This window comes from Drosophila simulans, chromosome 2R (assembly GCF_016746395.2).
Source record: "Drosophila simulans strain w501 chromosome 2R, Prin_Dsim_3.1, whole genome shotgun sequence".
In the NCBI taxonomy this organism is placed as follows: Eukaryota; Metazoa; Arthropoda; class Insecta; order Diptera; family Drosophilidae; genus Drosophila; species Drosophila simulans.
In genome coordinates, this window is record NC_052521.2 from 5756626 (window position 1) to 5782674 (window position 26049).

General features: G+C 45.9%; 2 protein-coding genes across 13 annotated transcripts in view; one reads left to right on the top strand and one right to left on the bottom strand.

Moving 5' to 3' along the window:
* LOC6733526 (hormone receptor 4) overlaps positions 1 to 14244 on the top strand; it is a 68427-nt gene extending 54183 nt beyond the window's left edge. For 2 of the 10 annotated variants that reach the window (XM_039292684.2, XM_039292690.2), the window contains 9 exons: positions 5679 to 6144; positions 6871 to 7425; positions 8069 to 9323; positions 9378 to 9613; positions 11436 to 11616; positions 12422 to 12478; positions 12882 to 12965; positions 13061 to 13216; positions 13285 to 14244. In XM_039292684.2, the coding sequence (XP_039148618.1) occupies positions 5679 to 6144; positions 6871 to 7425; positions 8069 to 9323; positions 9378 to 9613; positions 11436 to 11616; positions 12422 to 12478; positions 12882 to 12965; positions 13061 to 13216; positions 13285 to 13510 (3216 nt within the window). In that variant the 3' untranslated portion in view covers positions 13511 to 14244. Of the gene's footprint in view, positions 1 to 5678; positions 6145 to 6870; positions 7426 to 8068; positions 9324 to 9377; positions 9618 to 11435; positions 11617 to 12421; positions 12479 to 12881; positions 12972 to 13060; positions 13217 to 13284 lie in introns of those variants that run through there. The other 8 variants (XM_039292685.2, XM_039292687.2, XM_039292688.2 and 5 more) reach the window with 8 other exon arrangements.
* LOC6733527 (UNC93-like protein) lies at positions 14230 to 24884 on the bottom strand. Of its 3 annotated transcripts, none has more exons than XM_016167259.3 (6): positions 24858 to 24884; positions 17083 to 17474; positions 15495 to 16040; positions 14797 to 15224; positions 14570 to 14732; positions 14230 to 14507 (listed from the first exon to the last, which is right to left on the bottom strand). In XM_016167259.3, exons 1-6 carry the CDS (start codon positions 24867 to 24869, stop codon positions 14441 to 14443), a joined length of 1608 nt encoding a protein of 535 aa, XP_016026491.1. In that variant the 5' UTR covers positions 24870 to 24884; the 3' UTR covers positions 14230 to 14440. The 3 variants fall into 3 exon arrangements, with proteins under 3 accessions (XP_016026491.1, XP_016026490.1, XP_016026489.1); XM_016167258.3 differs by lacking the exon at positions 24858 to 24884 and adding an exon at positions 24400 to 24529; XM_016167257.3 differs by lacking the exon at positions 24858 to 24884 and adding an exon at positions 24384 to 24529.
* Positions 24885 to 26049: the final 1165 nt, after the last annotated feature.

The following is a 26049-nucleotide window of genomic DNA, read 5'->3' on the forward strand; positions in this document are numbered from 1 at the left end:
CATTTTATGAAAGTATATTAAGTAGATGATGTGATGCAGGTTCCAGTTGTACGTATACACAGATCCATTCAAGTATTTTGTTTAATTGATATTCGGTTGAAATCCATAACTGGCAAATGCCAATTCCCAGCAACTGAAGTGCCTCATCATGATGGTATACACTCGGCGGAATACTTTTGCTCTTCGTTTTTAAAATGGTCGTCGGAGAAAATCTAATTTTTCCATCAAAGCAAGGTGATAAATAATTGTTTTGCAGCTTGGCCCTGCAATTGTCGGCCAGGCTAAGCCTTCACTCCGAACTCCTTTGACCCCCGATCGTTGGCCATCTCTAGCGCCAATTCCAATTAAAAATTGTGATGCAAATGAGCAGCGGAGGGGCGAGCGAATCAGCTCCCTGGGGCTACATTGCGGCAATAAATGCCGCGACAGACACCAGGACTTTCCGAGCCACCAACACCACCCCAATCAGCACCCCCACCGCACCACCCACTCGCCGCTGACCAGGCAAAGTCGATGGCCAAGAAGAAGTGGGTGGTGGGTGGCGCAACTTTTACTTTTTATTTTTGGCCGAGAAGAAATGGCCAAAAAAAGAAGTGTGCCGCCAAAAGTGAAAAGCAAGCAAAAGTGCGAAGCTTTTCCGTGCTGGGGGCTTCGATATTATATTATTGGGGTGCTGGGCGGATGGTGGTGCCCGGTGCTTGGTGGGTGGTGCTCGGCTGCCGTTGCCAGGCTGCAGTCCGAGGGGCTCAGGATTTATGCTCGGTCCAAGCGCGGCCCAAAGGAGCGGGGCACTCGGTTCGGTGGGGCGGGCAAGTAATGCGTACACCCGTACAATTGCATTCATTTGACCAGAGCGGTGACCAGTGACCGCTGCAGGATTGCGCCCCAATGTCCAGCGCTCGGCGCCCCCAAAGAATAACTGCGGCTGACCAGCGACCAAGCAGTCAGAAAGCTGTAGCAGGCGACCGTGCCGTAAAAAATCAGCCAGCGAACGAGGGAGAGAGAGGAAAGCAAAATTAAAGGCACACAAAAAGTGGAAAAAATGGAGTAAACGGAAAAACGGAAAAACGTAAAAAAATTGGGACAGGCTCGCACACAAACACACCATCTGAGGAGGAGGATAGGCGGAGCAGGGGTGGCATGGGTGAGTGGTCCCCGGAGTCCTGGACAATGCTTGGCCTTCATTGTTGTCAAGCGGAGAGCCACCACCACCCACGAGCCACCCACTAGCCACCCACCAGCCACCACCCACTTTCGGCCAAGTGGGGTTGATTGAGTGGCGCGCCAATTGATGTTGCTGCTGTTGCTCCTGCTCCGGCTGCTGCTGCTGCTGATGGACCAGCAGGACCTACCCTGATCCTGCCCCTTATTTTTTCCTGTTTTTGTTTTGCTCCATTTTCCAACTGAACTCCCCCCGTCGTTCATCATTTTTTACACATTTTTGTTTTGGTTTTTGTGCTTCGCCGTTGTTTTGCTTCGTTTTTGTTTTCTTTCCCTCATTCGCCATGCGACTGTCAGCTGCGCTGTGTCCTTATATGGAAAATCCACAACTGCCGATATATATACACAGGTCGTTCCGATATAGCCGATACATGCCCACGTGCCGGTGGTACATAGAAACAGTCGAATTCTCGCCCAAATTGCAATGTCTGCAGCGTGCAGCTTTTGTTTGCAGCAGAGTGGGTGGTGGGTGGGTCGTGGGTGGTGGTTGGTGCAACCGTGCTCCCGCCTGCAGGTGCAACTTATCCCTTTATCGACACTCTGTGCCCAGGCGAAATTGCGCAAGAAATCGACGTCGCATAAAAAATTGATGGTCTCTTCTCATTTGTTTAGAGAGTCAACGGAGCGATTTAAATGCTGATTCTCGACAAAAGGGCATCGAATCAGAATTTTAAACGTTATTTTAATCAATGTCAATCTTTATTGCCTCACATAATGGAATACTAACAATAAAAACATGTTCAAAAACTTTTCTATAATACGTCTAATGAAATATCGTTTGATAACTTTAGTTATCTTCTAGATAGTATTTTAAATTTTGTTATTTCAATATAAATTAAGAGATAAGGTAAGTAAAGGTATTTAAAAAGATATCTATTAAGACAAACAAACTTTCCTTTTTCACTAAAACTTATATTCAACTTAGAAATACCCATCTAAATGATAATTGCTTGTATATAACATTGGTTTCTTCAGGTGGGATTTTATAATGAAAAACTTTAGAGATGCCACATAATCGATACAGACATCCATCGCACTGGCCACCGCAACTCCCAAGCAGTTTAGCAAACCATTCGGATTCGTTTTCGAGCCACCAATGGGGAAATTATCAATTCAGGCACATAAAGCAACATAAATATTAATTGAAAAATATTTTCGCATCTCGGCAAAAGAAGCATGAAAGAAAACTACACATACACACGCACGCGCCCACTGTCGGTGATGAAATTATGTGCATTTGCATTAAACAAAGCATTAAGTATGCAAAAGTGCAAGGCCCCAGCACCCCCCTTCCGCCCTGTCGACCACTCATAAATGTTTCCCAGGGGCGGGGAAAAGGGGAGCCGCTGAAGCATATTGCTGGCCACAGCAGGCACTGTTTGCTGGATGGGCCTGGGGTGACCAAAAATAGAACAAGTCAAATATTTTTCGACAATTTATGAGCCAGCCTCCCTGTGATGGTGCTGCTAGTGGAGGTTGAGGTGGTGGGGCTGGTCAGCTTGTAACGTGCATGTCCGCCACTTCCACATTCACATCCACATCCTCCTGCCCATTCCCATGCCTCTTCGGATCCCCGGGAAAAAATGCCATTTGCAATTAAAGCAAACAAGCAACGCAACCGTTCGACTACGTCGACTTGCTCCTCGTTTTCGCTTTCTTTTTGCCGGCTACTTTTTGGCAATTGCATTTTTTTACTGTCCAACACCCAACCACCCACAGGCGAATGGCCGAGCAGCACCCACCGCCTAGCGTCCAGCGTCCAGCACCCAGTGCCCCACTCCCCCTGGTTGGTCACATGTGTGAATTATAATTTCGCGTCGCGCTCAAAAGCATGCTACATAAAAAACACAGACAGCGAAAGAGACAGCACGAGTGCTGGAGACAGAGAAGGCACGATGGGGAGGGAGCCGCAGGAGCATAATAAGAAGAAAACCAAAGGCTGCCATCGCGTTTTCCATTTCGCGCCGGGCTTTTGCTTATCACATTCGAGGCTGTCAAGTGCCCGCTGCCCAGCCCCAGCCCCTTACCCAATCCCCTTCCTGCAGGATAAAGCCCCCCGCCCCCGTCCACAATGGCGAGCATCTCTTGCTCTTTGCAATAATTCAATTCATTTTCTATTTTTTTGACTTATTTTCATTTGACGGCGGCGCAACAAAAACAGCAAAACGGCAGCCAAAGGGAAACGTTGATGCCCAGCCGATTGTTGGGCGGCTTTAAGTGGGCTTCACTGTCCGAATCTGAGCGGAGACGATTGTGCCGACGATTCGGCGGGGCAGGAGTTGCATATTCGTACCTATATGGTTTGCAAATGAAATGGCTACCTTTCCCGGCCAAAGCTGAATGTGGAAACAAGACGTATCTACGGGGTTGTATCTGAATGTATTTATCATAATTCCTTTAAATGGCGTACAAACTAAGATACGTCTATGAATTTGTCTGGAAGAATCCACTATCAAGCGTTGCTTTACCTAAAACATAGTTAATTCAGAATTTACTCACAGCTTCACATTTATTCACACAATTCTGAATTAATGTTATGAATATATGGCGACCTATTTTGGAGGCCCTTGAGTCGAGCCTGTTAGGTTTTGTGAACTATTAGATGCAGAAACCTTGATCAAACCGCCTCGATTCCGCAGTCCAGCGGAGTGGGAAAGCCCGCTTTTCTGCTTTCCAATGCTAAATCAGTTTTTAATTTCCGCTCATTTGCGAGGCTACAAAAATAGAACTGCCGGGCACAAAAGGCGGGAGACAGCGTCGGTGGCTCATTATGGTGGCCACTTTTTGTTCTTCAACTTTTAGCGGCAATGCAGCTGTAGCCGTAGGGACACACAAGTCCTTTCGATTGAGCGTGGGTAAATATGTTGAAAAGTTAATTCATTGCACATCAGTGGACTCCCAACTACTCGTGTGCGAGTGTGTGGGTGGGCCATAGTGGCTGTCAGCGGCCGTCTGTTTGCCGCCTGTTTGCATAAAGGACATGCACACACACACACACACAGCGATATGCACAGACACACTCACATACAGGCACAAAGGGAAGCGTAAAAAACACGGGGACACTCGCAGGACATTAACGTTGGCAGTGCTGGGAGTTCTTTTCCTTTTTCATACACTCTCGTTCTCGGCGTGTCATAAATTTAGTTCGATTTGCTGTTCAATGACATTAACTTGCTTCGTCCTGGCAGGACTGCTTCCCTTTTTTCCGCCACTGTTTAAGTAGTTGCTGTTGTGCTGCTGACGGCGCCAATAAACGTCAATTTTTAATGAATTTGCAGCACGTTGCATTGAAATTTATCAAGTGCTTTAATTAATGTCCACTCTTCCAGTGCTGGTTAGTTAGATGAATGATAGACCATAAGGTCTACCCCGTTGGCCGATACAAATCATTCCCATTGGCTGGTCAGCAGAAATTCCGTTTAATTGCGGCACTTGCAACACCCACCAAACATTCCTATTTATTTGCATAATATTTTTTTAACACTTTACCTTCGCTGCCGTCACGTTTACTGCTTACTTTTATTGCTTTTCCTTGGGTCCCTCCTTTTTTCGATTTTAGCATTTTTCCCAGCTTTTTTTTTGGGTCCGTATTTTGCACTACAATTATGTTAATTTCCTATGCAAATAAAATTTAATTGAAGCTCCGCCACGGCGCAAGAAGGGTTCTGCTCCGTTTGTCCTGGCATTAATGTTCCGCCCCAAAGTTCCCTCTCTAAGCGCATTTGGCGTCGCCAGCATTAATTGCCAATAATTATATTGGTTTACCTATCCACCCATTTTCCGTGGATTCTCCTGCTAGCTGGGCACTTGGCCCGTCTTTAAACGCAAGTTCGCAGGGAGATGTAATTTAAAGAGGCAAATAATGCCACTTGATCGTTTAAACGGCTAATCAAGCCCGTATTGACACTTTGCTGCACCCCCATTTGTGGCTGCTGGAATCGCAACAATTGCAACCAATTAAATTTGCATAAATTGGCCAGCTCATCCGCACTGGCAGATCAAAATGCCAAACAATAAATGTGCGCTGACAATTACAACAAAAATTAAATTAACTTATTAACACGCCCAGAGTGTGTGTGTGTGTGTGTCGCCTCGACTGACACAAATCAAATGTAACACGAGTCCGAAAATGCCATCGCTTAAATATATAATCCAATCAGCAAACAATGAATGCGGATTCAGGACTCGTCATTAGCTTTCGGGTATGGATTTCAGCAGAACAATTGACACGGCATTAATTGCAAAAATATAATTGAATTTAGCCAGAGGAACGCTGGGATTCACACAAGCTAAAAGGTTCTTAAATGAAATGCGAAGTAAATATTAATTTACAGAAGCAAAATTCATCTCATAGCTACATTTAGAATGCCCCGCGCAGTTACTCAGCCAAATGGGATTGAAATTCATCTGAAAGTCCCGCATGAAAACAATCTTAATAATTTCTCCACTCTTTTCAGGACTTTGACAAGGAGATCAGCTGCCACAAGATACACTCGCCCAGTAGCAGCAGCCACGCCCACTCCCTGCACCACCACCATCACCACCACCACCATCCCCACCACAGCAGTCGGAGCAACAACAACGACGATGAAATGGAGATCACGGACGGCCACGCCCTCCTTTCGCCGCCGCCCCCTTCGCACTCGCACTCCCACTCACCGTTCGACAGCAAGGATCACGTCAAGGAGCTGGAGTTCTACAAGAATCTGGCGGCCAAGGCGGCCTCCCTGGCCAACCATCACTCCCCGCCGCCCATGCCCCTGCCCCTCCCGCTGCCCATGCAGATCGATGGCGAGGAGGACGAGAACGATGGCGAGGGCGAAGGAGAGGGCGAGGCGGAGGAGCAGTCGTCGGAAGTCCTGCGGCTGCGGCGGGAGGAACAGGCTCAGGCTAAGGCGTTTGCGGCCCATCTGAACGGAACTAGTGAGTACATATCGAAAGCCAAACAGCAGCACACACAAAGGACACACTGTCAAGGATGGAAACGTTTGCCTTTTCCTTTTTAAATACTAATATTACGATATTTTAAACCAGTTCAATCAAATCAAACCAGTTTATCAAAGGATTAGAATGCATATCTAATCACATGCATTGAAACCAAGTGTTTTAGACAATACCATGTTACTTGGACCATTTTATATTTTAGAATTTGAATTAGTAATCGGACATATTAAAATATTCAACTCCTTTCAATATATATGTATATAATCCGTACCCCATTAATAAAATAAAATAATGCAAAGATGTTGTTGCTTGCTAGCTTGGCATTGATTAATTTATTTCAGTTCTAAATTGTATTTGTTTCAAGTAACAACAATGATCAAAAGGACACTGGTTTTCTGTGCACTCGACATATACGGCTAACCTTATTTGGCTGCATTTGCATTTAACGCTCTAATTCCCTCAGACTAATTTTCTATAATTTATCTAAGACTTCTTTGCACAGCGAGTTTCCATCCTTGAGTTCCGCCCCGACACAGTCATTTATCCCCAAAAACCCGGCCAGGGCCAAAGTAAACTGGCAATTAGTGCTGGCAGGCAATCCAAAACCCAAGCCTCTCCCCCAACTTCCCTTCACCAATTCGGCAAGGAGTTTGCAACAAAAACTAATGACAACATTTTGTGTGACTCTTGTTCAAAATCCCACAGTGCAAGACATGATAAATTTGCAAAAATTACAAAATTTGGCCACGCTACAACAGCAGCAGCAACAGCAGCAGCATCCGCATCCGCATCATGGGCACCAGCACCACCATCACCATCCCGCCACGGCCGCCGCACTAGCAAGTCTTCAAGGATTAGCCGCCTCGGTGTTCAATTCACCGTTGAACCTCAGCGTGGGCGGTGAGCCCGCAGCAACCACCGGACCATCGGTGGCACCCACCTCGCCCACCCACAATGGCGGCAAGAGCAAGACCGCCAAGGGCGGCAGTTCCGGCAACGGCTCCGGCGGATCGGCCGCCAACTCAGGCACCAGCTCCGCCCAACAGCAGCAGCAGCCGGATAATCCCAGCAGCAGCAGCTCCCCGCACCACCCCCTGAGCGCCTCCTCGCTGGCCAATGTCCTGGCGGCGGCCACCGCCTCGCCCCCGCCCTCCTTGCAGGCGCCGCCGGCGAGCGCCCAGATGCCCCAGCTGATTCTTGCCTCCGGACAGCTGGTGCAGGGCGTCCAGGGCGCCCAGCTGCTCATACCCACAGCCCAAGGTGAGTGTGTGCTTCACGGGCTCAGTTCTCCGGGTTGTAGTAGTTGTGCCGTTGTGTTGTGTCCGTCTGCTCGTCTGGGTATCAATAGCATAGTTGACTTGGCTTGACTTTCAGCGCAGCTCGTGTTTGGTTGAGTCACGGGGCATAAAAAGCTCGTAAAGCGATTAGGGCAACTTTCAATTTCCTCCTCGCGTGGGGCGAAAAAGGATTTGCTGTAATCTTTCCAAAGCGACTAATAAAATGCTTAACCTTAGAGGCCAAAACAAAAGTTGAAGAGCTGAGCTGAAATTGCCATCAAGTCTTTTGTTTTCGAATTTATGTTAATGCTGATTTGAACAATTTATACCAAGAACTTAATTGCTAATTGATTCTACGTATAAATCACAATACTGCTTTATAGGAAACTAAAATGGAATCTCTATCAAGACTTAGTATTCTCACGTATTTAAGAGCTGGAACAGCTGTAGAAAACGCTTGTTTTGAAAATATTTTGTCATATGTATTTACATAAATTCAGATCTTAAAAATGAGAGATTTGAGATGGATTTCAGATGGGTTTCCGTTTTAAAATGTTTGAGAAAAGGGCGTATCTTAGATCGTAATTATGGTAAGCCTTTACTAACATATAGATTTTATTTTACAGGCATTGCCGTGCAGACCATCCTCACTATCCCGGTGAGTCCGCAGATCCCCACCACGGAGCAGTTTCTGCCTAACGCGTTCGGCGCCTTTGCGAGCTACCAGCAACAGCAACAACAGCAGCAGCAGCAGCGGGACTTGCTACCGCCCTCGCTGGGTGCACTGCAGCATGCCACCGCCCTGCCTCAGTTGGCCCAGACACCCACGAATTTACTCAAGCCCAATCTGTTTTCGACGGGCGTGCAGCAGCTGCTCACGGCTCTGCATCCGGAACTGTTTGCTGCGGCAGCTGCAACACATCAGCAGCAGCAGCAACAACAGCAGCAGCAGGTGCAGCAGCAGCGGGAGAGGGAACGGGAACGAGAACGAGAACGGGAGCGGGAACGGGAGCAGCACTTGGGAATTGGTCACCTGCCGCACTCTCACCTGGCCGCCGATCTGCGGCGCTCAGCGGAGCGATCTCCGACGGCCGGATCGCCCACAGGCGGAAGTCCTGGATTGGCCGCCAAGGGACCGCAACCTCCTCCTCCTGGAGCTGCCTTTCTGCTGCAGCAGCAACTGCACATCAAGCCCGAGACTCAGACGCACCTGCACCATCACCTGCAGACGCAGTCCACTTCGACTGTCTCCTCCTCGCTGCCACAGATCAGCCTGCGACATCCGGATGAGCTAACAGCTCCGCAAATGGACCTGAAGCCTCTCGAGCTGAGTGCCAGCACCTCGCCGCCGGCACCGCCACCGCGTCACCACTTTGGACATAGCTTGCGGGGATCGTCGACGGTCTCACCGAAGCACAGTCCGCAGGGCAGGATGGGCGGCAGTGGCGGGTCCACAACCACGGGAATGAATCTCAGCCAGCACCACGAGCGGCACGATCGACTGGAGCGTCTTGAGCGCCAGGAGCGCCACGAAAGACGCTCGCACACGCCCACGGCGACGGCCACCAGGGCCAGTGTTTCGTCCAGCTCGAGTGCAGGTCACCATGGCGGCAGTCTGCCCTCCGGGCGACTTTCACCGCCCAATTCCGCCCCCTCGAACTCGGCGGCCAATAGCATCACCGACAGAGGCTACACTTCCCCGCTGTTCCGCACCCACTCGCCCCAGAGCCACGCCCTATCGCTGGGCGGATCTCCGCGTCTGGAGCGGGACTACCTGGGCAACGGACCCAGTTCCGGAACTGCAACCTCGACTAGCAGTTGTGGAGCACCAACAGCGGCGGGATCCAGTGCCACGGCCAACGTACTTAGCAGCATAAACAGGTGAGTTACACTCAGCCGTGATGGTAATGGTTGTTTCTAACTAATATCCTCCAGGCTGAATGCCTCCAATGGCGAGCTGACCATTACAAAATCCCTGGGAGCTCCCACGGCCACGGCCACGAGGGCCTCGTCCGCCTCGCCACGCGATGATTCACCTGGACCGGGTCCATCCACGTCGAGTGTTTCCCACATGCAGCCCCTCAAACTGAGTCCATCGTCCAGGAGCGAGCCGCCACACCTATCGCCCAATGGAAACGACAATGATAATGACCTGCTCATGGATTCACCGAGTGAGTAAAGATCGATTCTTTCTTCTACTAAAATACTTTAGAGATGGGTTGCAAGCCCTTTGTTAGAATTCTATTTAACTTTAATAATAGATCGCATATGTAAAGTGCTTATTGCAAAAGCGTTTGCGCAGTTTTAATTTAAATTTATTAAAAATCCATATATTAAAGGTTCGAACGGCTTGCAGCCCGATTTTAAAGCACCCCAAGCTCCTAGCTTAGCATTGATTTCACACACAAATTCCCCAAAACTGTTCTAAGCATCCTTCAGCGTGTAATGATCCCAATGAGCCGGAGGCACGAAGCTCGAGTGCCCTCCGCAGTTGTACACATATAATTGGGGTCCGCAGCGAGCTGATGATGATTTGATATTTTAAGAGCCGCACTCGAGTGCAACACGGCGTATGAGTGATATGCGCACAAAGGCGGGGCGAAAATCAACTTTTTGGCCAACATTAATTAACGAAATTTTCGTCGAAAGCCAACTTTGCTGGCAGTGCCAAAAGCCCTAACAAGTTGACTGCACTTTATGTAATTTTCCAAAAGAAAATCAACTTGAAACTCGACTCCACCCGACGTCTCGTGTCTTCTGGCGTGTGTGCGAAAAGTTTCGCGTGCATTTACACGACTTCCTGCGACGGACGGGATTCATAATTGATGCAGCGTTCCGGGGCCGGGGATTAGGTGAGCAGCTAAACAAGACTAGCGAGAACGCATTGCCCAAAGTTGAGAGATGTCAACCGAAAGTGTTGGGCAAATTAGCAGCTGCGTTGACGTTGTCACGCTCCGCATCTGGGATTGGATTAGGTTTTGAGGCTAGACGGCAGGCTGGAATCAAGACATCTAAGCCGAACTGATGGGATTAGCCCGGGGCCAGATTATGGGCAGCCTATAGACGTGGATGGACTCTCTTGTTAGGGCATTTTCAATTGATTAGATTCCCAATCTACGTGCAAGAGTGGGGGTCTTAATTGAAACTTTTGGATGCATTAAAAATGCAATCAGCACAAGCTGAAGACAAGCCCCCAGCACCCATTAGAGTGGAGTCATCAGGATTGGATGGCTTCCACCTCGAGCAGTCTCGATTGCGACATCGCATCGTTTGCGCATACAAATTGCAGACAATATGCGGCTTAATTACTACTAATTGATGCATACAAAAACTTAAGATGTCTTCCGCATTTAATGACATATTTCAAACGCTGCAGCAAACAACAACACCGGGCGAACAAAGCCAGCTAGCTGCGACGACAGCTTGAGTTACGGCCCGCAAAGGATGCTGCCGGAGCATGCGGATCCTTTACCCTGGCATCCCATCCCTATACCTTCCCATCCGCATCCATCTCCTCCAATCCGTTCTCGCATCTTAATTACCGCTAAAACACAAGGCTGCCGTTGAAGTTGCAGTTGGCTGTTGGCTGTTGGTTGCTGCTGCCTGGGACCCTTGTCTTTCCCTTCTGCATATCATTAATAAATAAATCAAAATTCTACGCGAGTAGTTTGCATCCTGCAGGCTTGCTGCTAACAAATTAGGCAGATAAAAGCCGTGAGTTTCGCACTTGCCTAATAGACAAGAACAACCTGCCAGGTGTCTTCGCCGTGTGCTTTATCAATTTCCCTGGGCTGCACTGCAATAATGTTTTGCCATTACCGCAATTAACTGTAATTAAGACCAAGACGGGGCTGCAATTTATGAAGTCATTTGCATGGCCTTACGGCGAAGACGGATATCTAAGCCAATTTCCCATTTAATAGCTTGACTTTAAGCATGCATGGCAGAGTCGGAGTTTCTACTAACCGAGCATGTTCTCCTATCTTCCCCCAGATGAACCCACCATCAACCAGGCCACTACCAACGTTGTGGACGGCATCGATCTGGACGAGATCAAAGAGTTCGCCAAGGCCTTCAAGCTGAGGCGCCTGTCCCTGGGACTCACACAAACCCAGGTGGGCCAGGCCTTATCGGTGACCGAGGGTCCGGCCTACAGCCAGAGTGCCATTTGCAGGTGAGATATGCATGGACAACCCTAGTCGTGTAAGATTTGGTCAAGAAAAACCACACGAGAGTAGGAATTCCAATTGAATTTTGATTTATAATGGTCTATAATCCAGTGCGAACAATAATTGTTCAGGTGCTTTCATTATTTAGGTGTTATAAATAAAAAATGGAATATAACATTCAATCCTTATAGGATATCAAAAGATTTAAAAGCTTTAAAATTAATCTAAAATATACCACAAAAATTACACTATCTGACAATTTCCGTATCGAAATTAATTGCAGCATACTTACAGACACTTTTTGAACGTTTTCTTGGTAACCGATAATTAAGAAATGTTTAAAAGGTTAAAAATCAAAAATTTTAATGACAATGTTGATTTATTTAAAGTGATAATAGAAGGTGAACCGCATTAGGACAACCGTTTTGGCTACTTTCCCCTTTAAGCAATCGTGTTTTATTATATTTTCCTCAACAATATTTTTTGCTTAAGTCCACATATTTATGTTTCCCTTAATTTGTTTTTCGTAAACTTCTGGAACCAATTTTCGAAGAGTGCCAGGACATTTTCTAGCAAATCTAAAAATGCTAAATTAACCACGAAAAACAGACAACAAACCAATTAAATGCTAAATTAATTTTATTTATTTTATTTGTTTATTTTTTCGATTCAAACGCCAACTCTATCTAACTCCTCTCTCTCTCAACATCGAATGTCGAATGCCACCCACCGCAAACTGAAAACCGAATATTGAATGTCGAATGTCAAATGCCAACTGTCGAATGTCGAATGCCACCTATCGAATGCAAGCAGTGCACTCGCTGCGCAGATGTACGCCGCTCAACTGTCGACGCAGCAGCAGAACATGTATGTGTGCCTCCTTGAGAGGATGTGTGTACGCTGTGTGTGTGTGCAGTCCAAGAGAAACCTAACTAAAGTGCAAGGCTCATTAACCTGTTCATTTCGCCATGTATTTCTTTTGTTTCACGTTTAATTTGCATAAATGCGCTCCCAAAATTGGCCAGGGCATTGCCAACGAGCAGAGTTTCACCAGCTCAGCAGAAGCGAAGTGAAACAAAATTTCTCCACTGAACGATTAAGAAAGAGCGTACCCGAAAAGAGAACCGAAAGAGAATGCTAATTGACAATGTCCTGGCACTTTAGTTACGTTTCTTTTGCGTTATAACGGGCTTGCACAAGCCCATCGAGCGATCTGATCCAGGATCTAATTCTCTACATACCTCTTCCCAAATACCACTCCCAACCGCAGGTTCGAGAAGCTGGACATCACACCAAAGAGCGCACAGAAGATTAAGCCTGTGCTGGAGCGCTGGATGAAGGAGGCCGAAGAGAGGTGAGAGTATGGAGGCAGTTCCACGCGCCGTTTTGCCCCACGTTGGGCGCCATTTCGCGACAACCCCGACTAACTTGTGTTCTCTCTTGACTTAGCCACTGGAACCGCTACAAATCGGGTCAGAACCACCTCACCGACTACATCGGCGTGGAGCCGTCGAAGAAGCGCAAGAGGCGCACATCTTTCACGCCGCAGGCTCTGGAGCTCCTGAATGCCCACTTCGAGCGGAACACGCATCCTTCGGGTGAGTGGTAACTTTCAGTTACAAGAAGTAGAGGCGTCTAAAACCATTGCTAACCCTCCTTCCTCCACCGAACAGGCACCGAAATCACCGGACTGGCCCATCAGCTGGGATACGAGCGGGAAGTGATCCGGATCTGGTTCTGCAACAAACGGCAGGCCCTCAAGAACACCGTTCGCATGATGTCCAAGGGAATGGTATAGGGCCAGGGGCCCTTGTAAATAGATGGGCCGTGTATATAGCTAGGTGTCTAAGTGTGAGTGCAAGCGAGTGTGTGCGTGAGAGATTGTGTATTACAGTGTGATAGTTGTACAACACCCTAGAGTTTAGCAGTTAGGCCATGTAAAGTAATACTGTGTGTCATAGCATTTACAAAGGACATCGGCTTACGCAAGCGAACCGCAACCCGAAACCCAAGAACCCAATCCAATTGAATATTTAGCCAACTAAGTAACTACTTAACACTTATCATATCCCAAATAGCCTAAAAGTAGTATAAAGTCCCCAAAGCAGACTTGTGCAGTTTTAGGCCAAATTTTATCACATTGATGTGCCATTCCAAAAAGAAAACAAAGCAAACCAGTTCATACACCTAACAAATTACATACTAAATGTTTAAAAACATTTAAACCAAAACTGCATAAAATCTATGTGTGACCCACAGTCTAAGAAATTCTGTAGAGCTCGTAAGTGATGAGTTAAAATATTTGCATTTAATGCGTTGGCTAAACTTGTATACTGAAACGAATCTGATTTCAACCATTTATAAAACAAATTATAACCCTAGTATTTAGCCACTTCAGACTCGAAAACTAAGACAACTCTATATGGTAGCACTCAAAAAGAACGAAAGCAAGCTAAAAGACAGCAAGTGTTTAGACTAAGTAACATTATGTAGCAACTTACAAAAATTATGATGGAAAAGAAACGAAAAAATATTTCAACTACGAAATTTAAATGGTATATAGCAAGAAAACAGCTACAACTGAACAAATATTTAAATGATTGTAATAAAAAATACTATTTAAAAAATTAAAACAAACTTGGTTTTATTCAGTAACGAAATCAACGAATTTCCTAACAATATTTGGCAATATCACATAAGACAACTTCTTATCTCTGGATCCGATTCAAGCTCTATATCTATTTCCCTTAACGAAAATGAGTTAGTGGAATAGGTAAAATTAATCAGAAATGAAAATGGCAAGATATGGAATTAGCCTTCAGGAGCTAATCAGTCACTCAGCATGACTTCCAAGTTCTTTTGCTTCTGCCAAACGCGGTACTCGATGAGGCCATATCTGTTGAAGTAAAGTTTACGAACATCAGTTAAAAATACGAGAAATTCAAACTGGAAACTCACCCCACGCAGCCCACTAAAATAAATATAATCAAAATCACCAATTTCGTGGATGTGCAAAGCTGCGAACTGATGACGTAGCCGATAACAGAACCAGTGCTTTCCCACAGTCGGAAGTTGCTATAAGCGGCAATCAGATGGTTCGGAAACAGAATGCCATAAAAAGCTGCAAAAATAGCAAAGTTTAATACCCAATCTTGGCGACAAGCCTTAGTCCGAGCTTCACTCACCATTGACCACAACCAGCCAGACTCCATCGCAGATGCCCCAGACCGCCGCAAAGGTGCAGTAGCTCATATAGTCGCCCTCCCTCGCCTCCCAGTTGTACATGTAGGTGAGCAGGCAGAGGTTGACCACGGCACACAGTCCGGCCAGGGTGACCCGTCCAATGCGCTCTACCAGCGCGCCTGCGATCCCGGCAGCCACCGCATTCGCCACGCCAAAGCATATCATGGCGAACCCGATTCGAGAGATACCCCATCCGCAGGCCACAAATGAACGGGTGAAGTCCACGGCCAGGAAGGCCTCCTCCAGCCCGATAAACATCGTGATGGGCAGCATCAGGATCTGGCGACGTTTCCGCAGAAGATTTATGGTCACCGTGAGGAGCTTTAGCCCCGACATTCCGTCGCCAGTATCACCGCGCTTTACTCCATAGCTGTGGATCATTAATGGGAGAAAATCCTATTATGTCTTAGATATCGCAAGCTTATATTACATATTTAAATTCTTTATGAATTAAGGCCCATATATGTACATTCGAAAAATTTTAAAATCTTAATTTAAGAAAAAAAATATCAATATATATATATATTATTATTAGGCCTTCCTTCCTTCAAGTTCGGAAGGAAGCTATATTTCCAAGCCATGTAACTAATATTATTTCAGTTTAATCAGTCAAATAAAACAGAATCATTCGTGTACTCACCGTTTGAGGGAGCTCACGCCGAAGATCATCATGACCACCGCCGCTGCCATGCAGGTGAGGAAGATGGAGTTGAGCAGCTGGATCTGCTCCGGAGCTGGGGGCACCAGGTTCGGATTGGCCTCTGCTCCCACTCCGGGACAGAAACGGGCCCCGCAGAGCTCGGCCACCCTGGTTCTCTCCAGTTCCCGCTGCACCTCCAGCTCCAAGGAAGCATTTGCCGGTGATTGGGCAGCAGGGGCACTCAGGGTCAGAACCGAGGAGGAGATAAGGTTGCCCCACACCTGGGCCATCTGGTAGAAGATGAAGAACAGGCCGAAGAACTTGACGGTGTTCACATCCTTGCGCGACTTGTTGCCCCGCACCTGGGTAAGTGCCTCGGAGACGGTGGAGAGGTAAGTGCACTTGGAGCACCACAACGGCCCGCCACCGAAACCCACCATCAGGGCCGCCGGGATCAGGGTCTCGAACCGCGGGTAGAACTGGGCGGCTATGTAGGGCATGTAGGCGAAGAGGGCCAGCGCCATGGTCAACCGGCAGCCGAACCATCTGTTGATGAAACAAGCACATGGAAAAGTAGAAAAATAGGAAACACAGAGGGTGGGTGAGCACCGAGTGGCAAGTGGCACATGCTTAGCAGGCGGTCATTTATTTCGGGGCCCAAGGCCATAAATCTAAATAAATCGAGTTAACTGATTAAAGTTGCCTGAGCCAGCAGTTCGTGCCTCGAATAAGCCAAGTGAAGCGGGGCTCGCTATAAATTAGCGATTTGTTTAAATGTCAGACGTGGGTGGCTACCCGGCCGCCCCGATTTGGGATACATTCGGGAACAGGGACGGCGGCACAAGGACCTGTGATAATCCAAGGACTTCCTGTTGACATTTTTACAGCCAAATGCGTTCGGAGTCACACATTTCGGGGCGTCTGCTGACTGCGCTTTCGCCGTTGTCACATCTGCATAAAATCCCCATAAAAACACCACCAGACAATCACCGAAACTTTTATGGCATGCCACACGTCGCGAGATGAGCCTCATCCACTCGCGAGGCGCAGGAAATGCGAAACAAAAATTGGCAATTATGCTAAGAGTACTCTTTCGATTGTTTCCTAAGCCGATCATCTTCTGAAACACATTCAAGTTCGGTCTATAGCCCATTGAAAATTCATCGGGTACGACGAAGATAACATTATTCAGTGTATATTATTCATGAGATGATGTGATATTCCACCTCACTATTTGAGATCTCTATCTTCTTGCTCCAAAGTCTTTTACTATTATCTTCGCAAGATATGTTAATTATTCTTGCAATGTGCCGTTCTATTTACTCTGTGGAATATATGATCAATATCTATCAAGATATGTATATCAGGATTTGTCTCTGCTGAGGTTACTATGTCTGTTGGAGTCAGTATGTTTCTAAATAGTTAAGAGGTGTGTGTTGCTATTTGTTTTATGACTTAGCAAATGTCAGTGAACTATGAACAATCCATATATCAAATGATTTGCAATTTGCCACTAATTTAACTCTGAGAACTTAACCCGAATAACTTTTTTAAGTGTGTGACCTCGTAGCCACCATTGTCCACTCACCTTATCACGGTCATCGGCAGGAAGATGTTGGACAGTATCAGCGAGCCGTAGATGACGGCCAGCGTGGTGGTGCCCAGGGCCTTATCCGCGTTCACCGAGCTCTGCAGATTCGATGTGCCGTGGAAGGCCGTAAAGTGAATCATGAAAGCCAGGCCTATCACGACCACGTTCTTGGTGATGATGAAGCGCTCGGCCGGCTCGTAGTGGCGCTGATTGACTTTGTTGTCCCCGTTCGGAGCAGTTGTTGTCCCGGGTGAGCTGCCCGTCCCAGTGCCGTTGCCGTGGACATTGCCATGTGCAACACTGTGCTCCAGCGCCAGCTCCTCGTTGTTGGCGTCCGACGTGTCACTGGGGTAAACCATGTCCAGTTCGGGGTCAGGGGTCAGCAGGCCCTGTAGAACACAATAGCGGTCATTTGGTATTCTGTTAGCAAAGTCCAGCTGAATGCAGACAAGTAGAGAAGGATGTCCAGGGACACGGTCTTTTAAGGATCGACAATTGAGACATAAAAATGAAAGCAGATGGTGCATGTTGCAAGCAGCGTCGCTAAACAAAGATTTCTGTTCTGTAGGACAGTGAGTTATGGTTTTCATAACTCAAGTTTTCTAGCTTCTAATATTTGTGTTCTTCATTTCGTTTCCTTAAATAAGCACAAAACTAATTTTATAAGCCATCTATGTAAGAAACCCAGCTGATATAAGCTATTTAAGCCCGTAGAAAGTTTTATGTTAAACAGTTGGTTGACTTTGATGAACGATTTCCTTGTAGTTTAAAGTGAGGAAACGAATGTAAGACGATTTGAACATCTAGCAGTTTTACATTTAGTCAATGTTACTGCTTTAATTGATTAACCTAATATGATACAGTCGCTAAACTTCCGCAATTGATGTTCTCCATCGATTGGTAGAATCATTTATACGTTTTAAATTGCGCTTTGTTGGCTGAAACAGAACTGGGTTATTGGGACGAGAATATTTCGCATTCAGAACCTCTGATATGCCAATTTCTAACCCATTCGAGTACAAAAACGAACCCTTCGAAGTCCCGCTGCTTTGATTGCTCACTCAAGTCCACAGGATCAGCTTTAAGTTATTCATATCGCCTTTCGTCTCGGCCATACATTTTCGGAGCTTTGGGTTTTGCAATAAGCCCGCTTGCGAAGCGCCAGCCACGCCCACACACATATCCCGAAAAGTCTCGGGAATGCTTCTGCCTCAAGGACACTCTCGCAACTTATAATCCTTTGGGCACCCTCACAGCACGAACCCCGTCTGACATCCAGGAATTTATGCCTGTCTACGCCCCGAATTGTGGGTGTGTGGGATGATGATGCCCGAAAACGTTTCACTGACTTTGTTTGCATTTGATTTTGGCCCTGCCAACGACACTTTATGAAATTTTACACCTTTGATACGATGTTAAAGGCTTGTTTGCCAACTTCTGAGTGGCTGCACAGCCGCCCACCCGCACCCCCGGCAATTGTCTTGTCTTAATGTAAATCGCTGGTGGTACACAAACCGATTGAAACGTTACCCCTCCTCGGGGCTTTAAGTGGAAATTGATTTTGCATACCTTGCGGCGTTCCGTGGCGCGTGGCCAAATTAATTGGCCAAAAGTTGACTTCGTCATTAGCCCAACCATCAATTTGAAAAGGCCCCGACCATCGAAATCGGAGCCGTAAATCAGAGAGAAACAATTACCAGAGTACAGCGAAAACATTCATCATACGCAGTGTGGGACGAACAAGACTGGCTTGCATGCATAATTGGCCAGTGTCAAGTGCACTTACCCATAACTCAAGTCCGAAATCAGAGGGACATGCAGATTGGGCATTGTCTTTATCAGCTGGCCAGCAGACAGGGAAGTGACTTGAAATTTAGAACATGGCCCATAAAAAGTGAACTCTCAATGGCTTGTTGACAGCCTAAAGGGAAGGGGTGCGCCAATAGAACGCTTCACCTAATGCTGGGTCAACGAGGAGCATCATCGTTCATCATCTAAATGAAAATCTGGCATAATCATGAAAATGGGCGCAACCGAAATGGCCAGCCATTTGTTTTTTATGCACACCACCCTCCGCACCGCCACTCCATACCTTCAAAGGACTACAGCATTAAACAGAGCCTGGCCCCAGGACATGACGTTGGCTCGTTAAAGACCATTCCGGCTTTATATAAAATGGGAAAGAGTCCACTGGGCAGGGCCTGATAACAATGATTCTGTTCGGTTTTATGCGGCCGACCAGTAATTTACTTAAATTATTGCCCGACAGACGACAGACAGTCGACCGAAAGTGGCGGTGAAATGGGTGCGAAATTAAATATACATATTTACATTTGAAGTGTATGGATGCTGGCCCATAAATCTCCGCTGAAAACTTCAATTTGCATTTCCTCAACTTTGTTTCACATTTGTTTAGATTTGATAAATCGACTTCGGCATATGCTGAGGTTCTTGTTTACACAAAAAAGGAGCAACACTCCCCACTCCCCACGCACCTTGCGCCCATCCAAAACTAATCAATCACCGCCCCAAAAAAGGGAAAATTCACATATGTACATGCTGTGGACTTGGGCCAAACAAATAGATTGACTTATGGCGCTGACACACAGCAAATAAATACGCCCGAATTCGAGTCCTGGCCGGAACAACTTGGCACTTAGCCGCACATGTTGGCCTCGTCAGGCATTAATGCCTCGCAATTAACTTTAGATCAATTATGTGGCTGCGGAGTCTGGAGTTTTGCCTGTTAATTAGGCAGCAAGCCGGCCAAAACGGCCAAATGATTTTTTTCCACAGGAAAAGAGGCAAACTTGACTAGGCAGCAGAACAGCCGGGAACCTTTGACACTCGTCCAAATCAAATCCTGTGTTCGGCGAGAACAATGGATGGTGGCAATGCTGTGACAGCCTTGATTTGAAGCTGTCGCGAACTATCTGATTCCGCCGCCATCCGCGGCAATAGGTTTGAATACAATGCAGTATCCAGTCCCTTTGACATTCGGCACACTACCTGGCCTTTATGGCGCCGTCAAAGGGTTAACAATGCAGCGGATCCACGGGATGCGAAACTATTGTGGCATTCGAACTTTATGCCCCCGGCAAAGCTTTGCAGCGTGCAACAAAGCAGCCGAAAATGAAAGAGCGCCATGTAGTTCGCCTGATGGAGTGAAATCTACCTCCACGTGGCAGGGATAAAATAAAATATTATTCCTGCGCCATCACGGTAGGTATATAAATTTCGCCTCGCCGCCGGCTAGGAAGTATTTTTATGGGCCACTTATGGACTAGGGAATAACTGCTTTATGGCCAGTGAGTGAGGTCTAGCTAGGTCTAGCTATGGCGAAGAACGAATTAATTCGGTAAAAACTGTTTAAACGTCGTATCTTTGCAGGGATAATCATGTGAAGGCAACGATGGTTCGAAATGAGCAATCATAGCAATGCCAGATCCGTCGTCGGTTGGATCTGAATGAAAATAATCCAACTCCCACTCAGCCTAATCTCTGATTCTCGTTCTTGATTCATTCACAGCCAGGCAGCACTTCCTTTGGACCATAATCACGGACTTCGTGGAAGTGAAAACAATGGACCTGGCCATTTTACTGATTACACTGAATAGGAGATAATTCAGGTTACTGGTTCGTTGATGATGGCCAACTAAGTTGCTTTAGGCGAGTGGGTTCTTTAAATTCGATTAAATACCCAATTCGCCGGCATGTCAATCATAAATGTATAATGCCATCAGGCCCCGCAGGATTTTTTATGGGAACCTGAAACCCGGAAAACCCCAAGCCCCTCCACTAAACGATGCCCCAGTTATTTCGACGCGACACTGGTTTTATGTGGACGAGTGCGTCAAAAGTTTGGCCTAAAATTTCGGCCATATAAAAATAAGCACAGCGGCGTAATGCAAACGTAAACGTTTTCATTACTCCAGCGGAAGTTCGGGACCAATAAAAATGACAATAATAACATCGTATCGTAGGTGGGCTGAGTTGGCCACCCCTCCCGACCATATTCACGTACATATATCCGACCCTGTTCAATCAAATCATTTCTACTTTCACTTTAATAACGCAACATGGCCGTGATTCGTTAACCTCACAGTTCTGTTAAAATTTCCCCTGTTCGGCACAGTCGCCGTTTAACAGCGAAAGAGAGTCCCCGTTTAACAGAAGCAAAGAGAACACGAGCTAAAGAATAAATCGTGTTAAAAATAAATTAAAATTTGATTTTAAAGAGTTAAGACAGACTTTTTGAGTCCTTAATTTGTCTTTGAATTCGACTTAAGCCAATTTATCAGGCTACTAACACAAGGGAAGTTTGAAAATAAAAAGTATAAAAGTTGTGGCTCTGTTGATATCGCTTGATGGGAATATTGGCGCATCCATCACTTTGATTGATGGTCAATGAGATAATTTGAGCCTGCACAAAAATGGAAAATAAATATGCAGTCTATAATTGGTAAATTTCAATAATCTGATCAGGCTTTGACTACGTTTAGATAAAAATATAACTGATTCCATGCTTAAAATATTACTTATTGCTTTAATAATATTAAATGGCCCACGCGTGTACTAGAAACAGTAATGGCTTAAGTAACAGCATTTGCCAAAACTTTGGAGCCGAATGAGTCCTGATCCTGCCCAAGCTCTTTCCTCACAGCTGCAACATTGTGGCCTCGTTTATGCAGCTGGCTGAAACTTAGGTGCCTTCGCCATCGCCGCCCCAACTAATTTCCACGCTTTACTGCCGACAAGATGCAGCAACAATGTGCGAAACACAAAAGCGGAGGAGCCAGGAGCCAGGAGCCAGGTGGGGAGCACTCATAACGCAGCTCCAAAGTGCACGGAAACGGAAATGAAGTGGCACACACACTCCCAGCCGCCCCGGTTATGTGGCCAATTCTACGGGGCTAAATGTCAAGTCGTGACCCGCTGATGCACTTGCTGGCTCCCTACTAACAGCTACGACAATCTTTAAATATTTATTCACTTTTCATCGGTGGGACGCTTGGGACTGCGTGTTTGCCGCTCATTTCCGCTCTGCCACCTCCTAGCCGCCTCCCCGCGCAGCCCTCCCGCATTTCCGCCCTTTTCCGGTTGCCTTGTCTTTTGGCGCAGTGTGCGAGTGCGTTTTCCGTTCGCCCACTGCACTTTATGTGTGTGTGCACTTGTTGATGTACTCGATTTTCCACTTTTCCGGCAGTTGCGTTTGAGGGCGTGTGCTTAACTTTGTAATCAAGTGTAAATAGTTTGCTTTTTTGGCCCAGCGTGTATGGAAATCGAATTACGGAAATCTGAGCATTAATTTTTGTGCAAAAGACGGCAGCTTAAGCCTTTAATGCACTAAGATGGATCTGGTAATCAAAACATATAACCGAAGTGTAGTTTCTCTTATTCATATTTAAAATCGGACCAATAAAAATCATTAAATTTTGTTCAAATAATGCCAACAAATGATTTGAATACTGAGATATGTTTTTGAAAGTTGGTTGCCCATGACAAGGTCTTTATCATCTCAAAGCATATTATGACTTTAGATTCGAGGCTCGAACAGATGCCATTGTGACCTATTTGATTACCCATTCTGATTATAATTTATTGTCTTCCGGACTGAAAGGAAGGCTATCTGGATTCCATTTCCCATAACTCTGCAATGCAACTAATAGTGAACTGAACTTCAGAAGCAGCCTAATGGAAATTCTTGGCTAGTGGTCGAGATGCCAGCAAACAACCACGAACACGACATCGAATGGGGCAGAATGCTTTTGGAAGGGTTGGGTTCCGTATTAATGGTAAAATATGCACGATCAACATGGAATGCATGGGAAGTGCTGCTGCTGCTGGCTCTTGATGATGCAATTTTCTCTATGATTTCCACTAACTCCGCTCGTACCCCGACACGCTCACGTTTCGCTGGTCGGACTTAACTCGATGTTATGGCGCCAGCTACGTACTTAGTTTGCAAATGCAATTTATGCCAACGGAGCACAGAGGCCCTTCCCCGAACGGCATTCACCATAATTTATTTAACTAACAAAACGATAACACAAATAGGTGCCACATGCTGCACGCTGAAATCGCTGATGAGCGAAGTTGCACTAGTTGGCAGAAGCTGCATTGTCTGGTTACCAACAATCAGTTGCAGTAATGTGGTGAATCACCCACTTCCGCCCACTTCCACCCACTACCTCCCACGCATCGTGTGTGCTCGCAGCGCAATTTCACGCTTCCGCCGAGCATTTTTATAAGTTTTCCGTTCAGGACAAAGCAAATTGAAAAAAATTGGAGGGAATCGCGGTACTGCGCTTTCTGAGAACCGGCTGTTGTTCTATATTCCAATTACTGCGGAATGCAGTTATTTAGTTTTATCTGCTTTGAATTAGAAGGGGCTAATTAGAGTCCAAGCATATGCACTCTTAAATCAAGGATTGAAGCTACTATTCGGCCATAATCTTCTAAAGAACACGTGCTCAAAATACTTTAAGTTCAAACGATACCACCTTTTGGCGGTTAAGGTTTTGACCAGTTTCCGGTTTTTAATTTATTTTATTATTCAGCCAAATCTACATACATAGCTAGCGGAAAATGGGTTGGACATGCACTCTCATTTCGCAGCCGCATTTCAATTAAATTAAAATGTAATTTCTATAGATATGCGTATTTGCGTTCAATGTTTTCCCCTTCGCAAAAGGGTTTTTGCCTCCGGGTCCGCTTTAATTCGTTAAAAAAAATATTTGACCACCACGGAAAATGGCCGGAGAATCGAAGTGTGGGTGGGAAAAGATAGTCAAGGTGGAAGCCAATGAAATACACATGTGGTTAATTACGGCCGAAGGAACTGGCTCGTATCCTGCTGGCATAATTAATTAAAAATGGAATCTCGTTGGCCTTCATTCTTCCCGAAGACGAATATGAAAATCAAACATTTACTTGATGGCATTAATAAGTTAAAGAACTCTGATTGAGCGAAGGCATTAAGTTTAAAAAACATAAGCCATTCAATGGATTCAAATAGCAGCGATTGAATTCATTTGACAAACAAGTGTACACATTCACATTCTGGCTTAATTGAGTTCACACTTATTCCATATTGGGCATCCCTTAGTCGCTACACCTGGCTGATTAATTTTTTCAATCAATATTTGATGGAAATTTCTTATTGACTGTTCACTTTATGACTTTTAATTAAGCTCCGTGTCGAGCTTTTCACATTTATTTGTAATATGTCTGCTATTCAATTTTTAAATGCAAAAACCGCGATAGAGTAAAAATTACCACCATGTGGCAAAGTTTACCTAAATTGAATATTACTTTTCAATCTTGACAGCCCAAAAAGGGAATTTGAATGGCTTTTAGGAACGGGTGTTCGTTAGAGAGCTGATCGGATTGAAGTGAACCGTTTACGAGCGCAATTAAAACTAAACTAAAATCTCGGACCGCGAACTTCTAAATATGAAATGGAATGGAAATGAAATGAATGCGACGGCAGCAACAGGTTTGAGCTCTCCGCTCTCGGTTTGATGCCGCTGGATTTGCATAAATCCGACATTTCAGATGTTTCTGATCGCCTCCAATATCAGCATCCGAGGCTTATTTTGTGGCAGCTAAAGAAACGTGACGCCGGCGGAGGCGTGTCAAGGTTCTAATTCCGATGCCCACTTGGCCGCAAGTCTGCGGTTGACCACCAGGTGGCGTGGCATCTTCACTTGGCAGAATCTCGATAATTGTTATTAATCATACGCCGCGTTGTCGCCGCCAACTCAACTTACCCACTGATTCATGTCGAGCTAATGAACCTTGCTTGCTTGTCGAGGAAGTGTAATGAACGACAAACACTGGCGATTCGATTTAGATAGTCGCTTGTCTTTGGGCAGTTACATTAATTAACTTTTCATCGAGTTGTGACCGCCGAGTGTTTGTTGAGTGTGAAACAAGTGCCTGTGGCAGTTGTTATTAATGTGGTCCAAAATGAACTGAAAGTGGCTGTGAATGCATCGAACTCTCGCCTCAATTAGACCGAATTTCCCACCAGATAAGGTGCGATAAGGGAACAGGGTGTGGCAAGAGGTTGGAGATAAAATGTTAGAAGCTCCGCCGGCAATCAATCATTCGCAGTCGAGAACCATTTCGACTGCACTAATTTGTGCAAGATTACATGCAAATAATTGTAACCATGATTAATGCGAATCATACCTAAACCGCAGAGTGTCAATTAGTTGAGCCCCGAAATGGCACTCAGATTTGAGTCGCGGGAACCGGGGGAAGTTCCAAACGTAAATTCCCTCCGTTCGGTGCGTCACCAACTAAAACGGGTTTAAAATCTGTTTCTGTTTTTGTTTATTCTGGCCGGCTGCCCTGCAAACCGTCGGGTAAGTGATACACTCGATATTAAATCGATTCCACACCCGAATCGGTGTTTTGCATAAGCCGCTTATGAGCTCGCAGCCAGAAAACCGAAATTCAAACATCAGCTCGACTTGTGGTCCATTGCGCTTGTGGCCAATTCACTTGGCCAATGGATTTGGTCAAGTATTAGAGTCACGTACTCGAACTCCAGTTGCCTGACACCTTTCACTCGACCACCGGCTATATTTCTGCGCTCTGTCTCAGGGTCACTCTATTCCGCACCTTTTCCACCGGCCAACTCAGTTGACACTTTTGCCATCTGAATTGTGGAGTGAACTTGTGCCATTAGCTGTCAGCTGAATCGACTTTGATTTTTGAGGCTGTTGACATTGCTTGCGCTGCATAAAATGCAATTTCGCCGAATAATCTGCGTGGTTAAATTTAGCACGTTTAATAAACGGCTCATCTAAAGTAAATATAACACTTTTGGCATGCTAGATGTCCTGTTGCAAGCTTAACAGGTAATAAATAAATGTCGATTTTGAATATTTTACCCAATTACCATTACCATTGAATGTTTTATGTAAATCCATTATTAGTCTTACTAATTCGTTG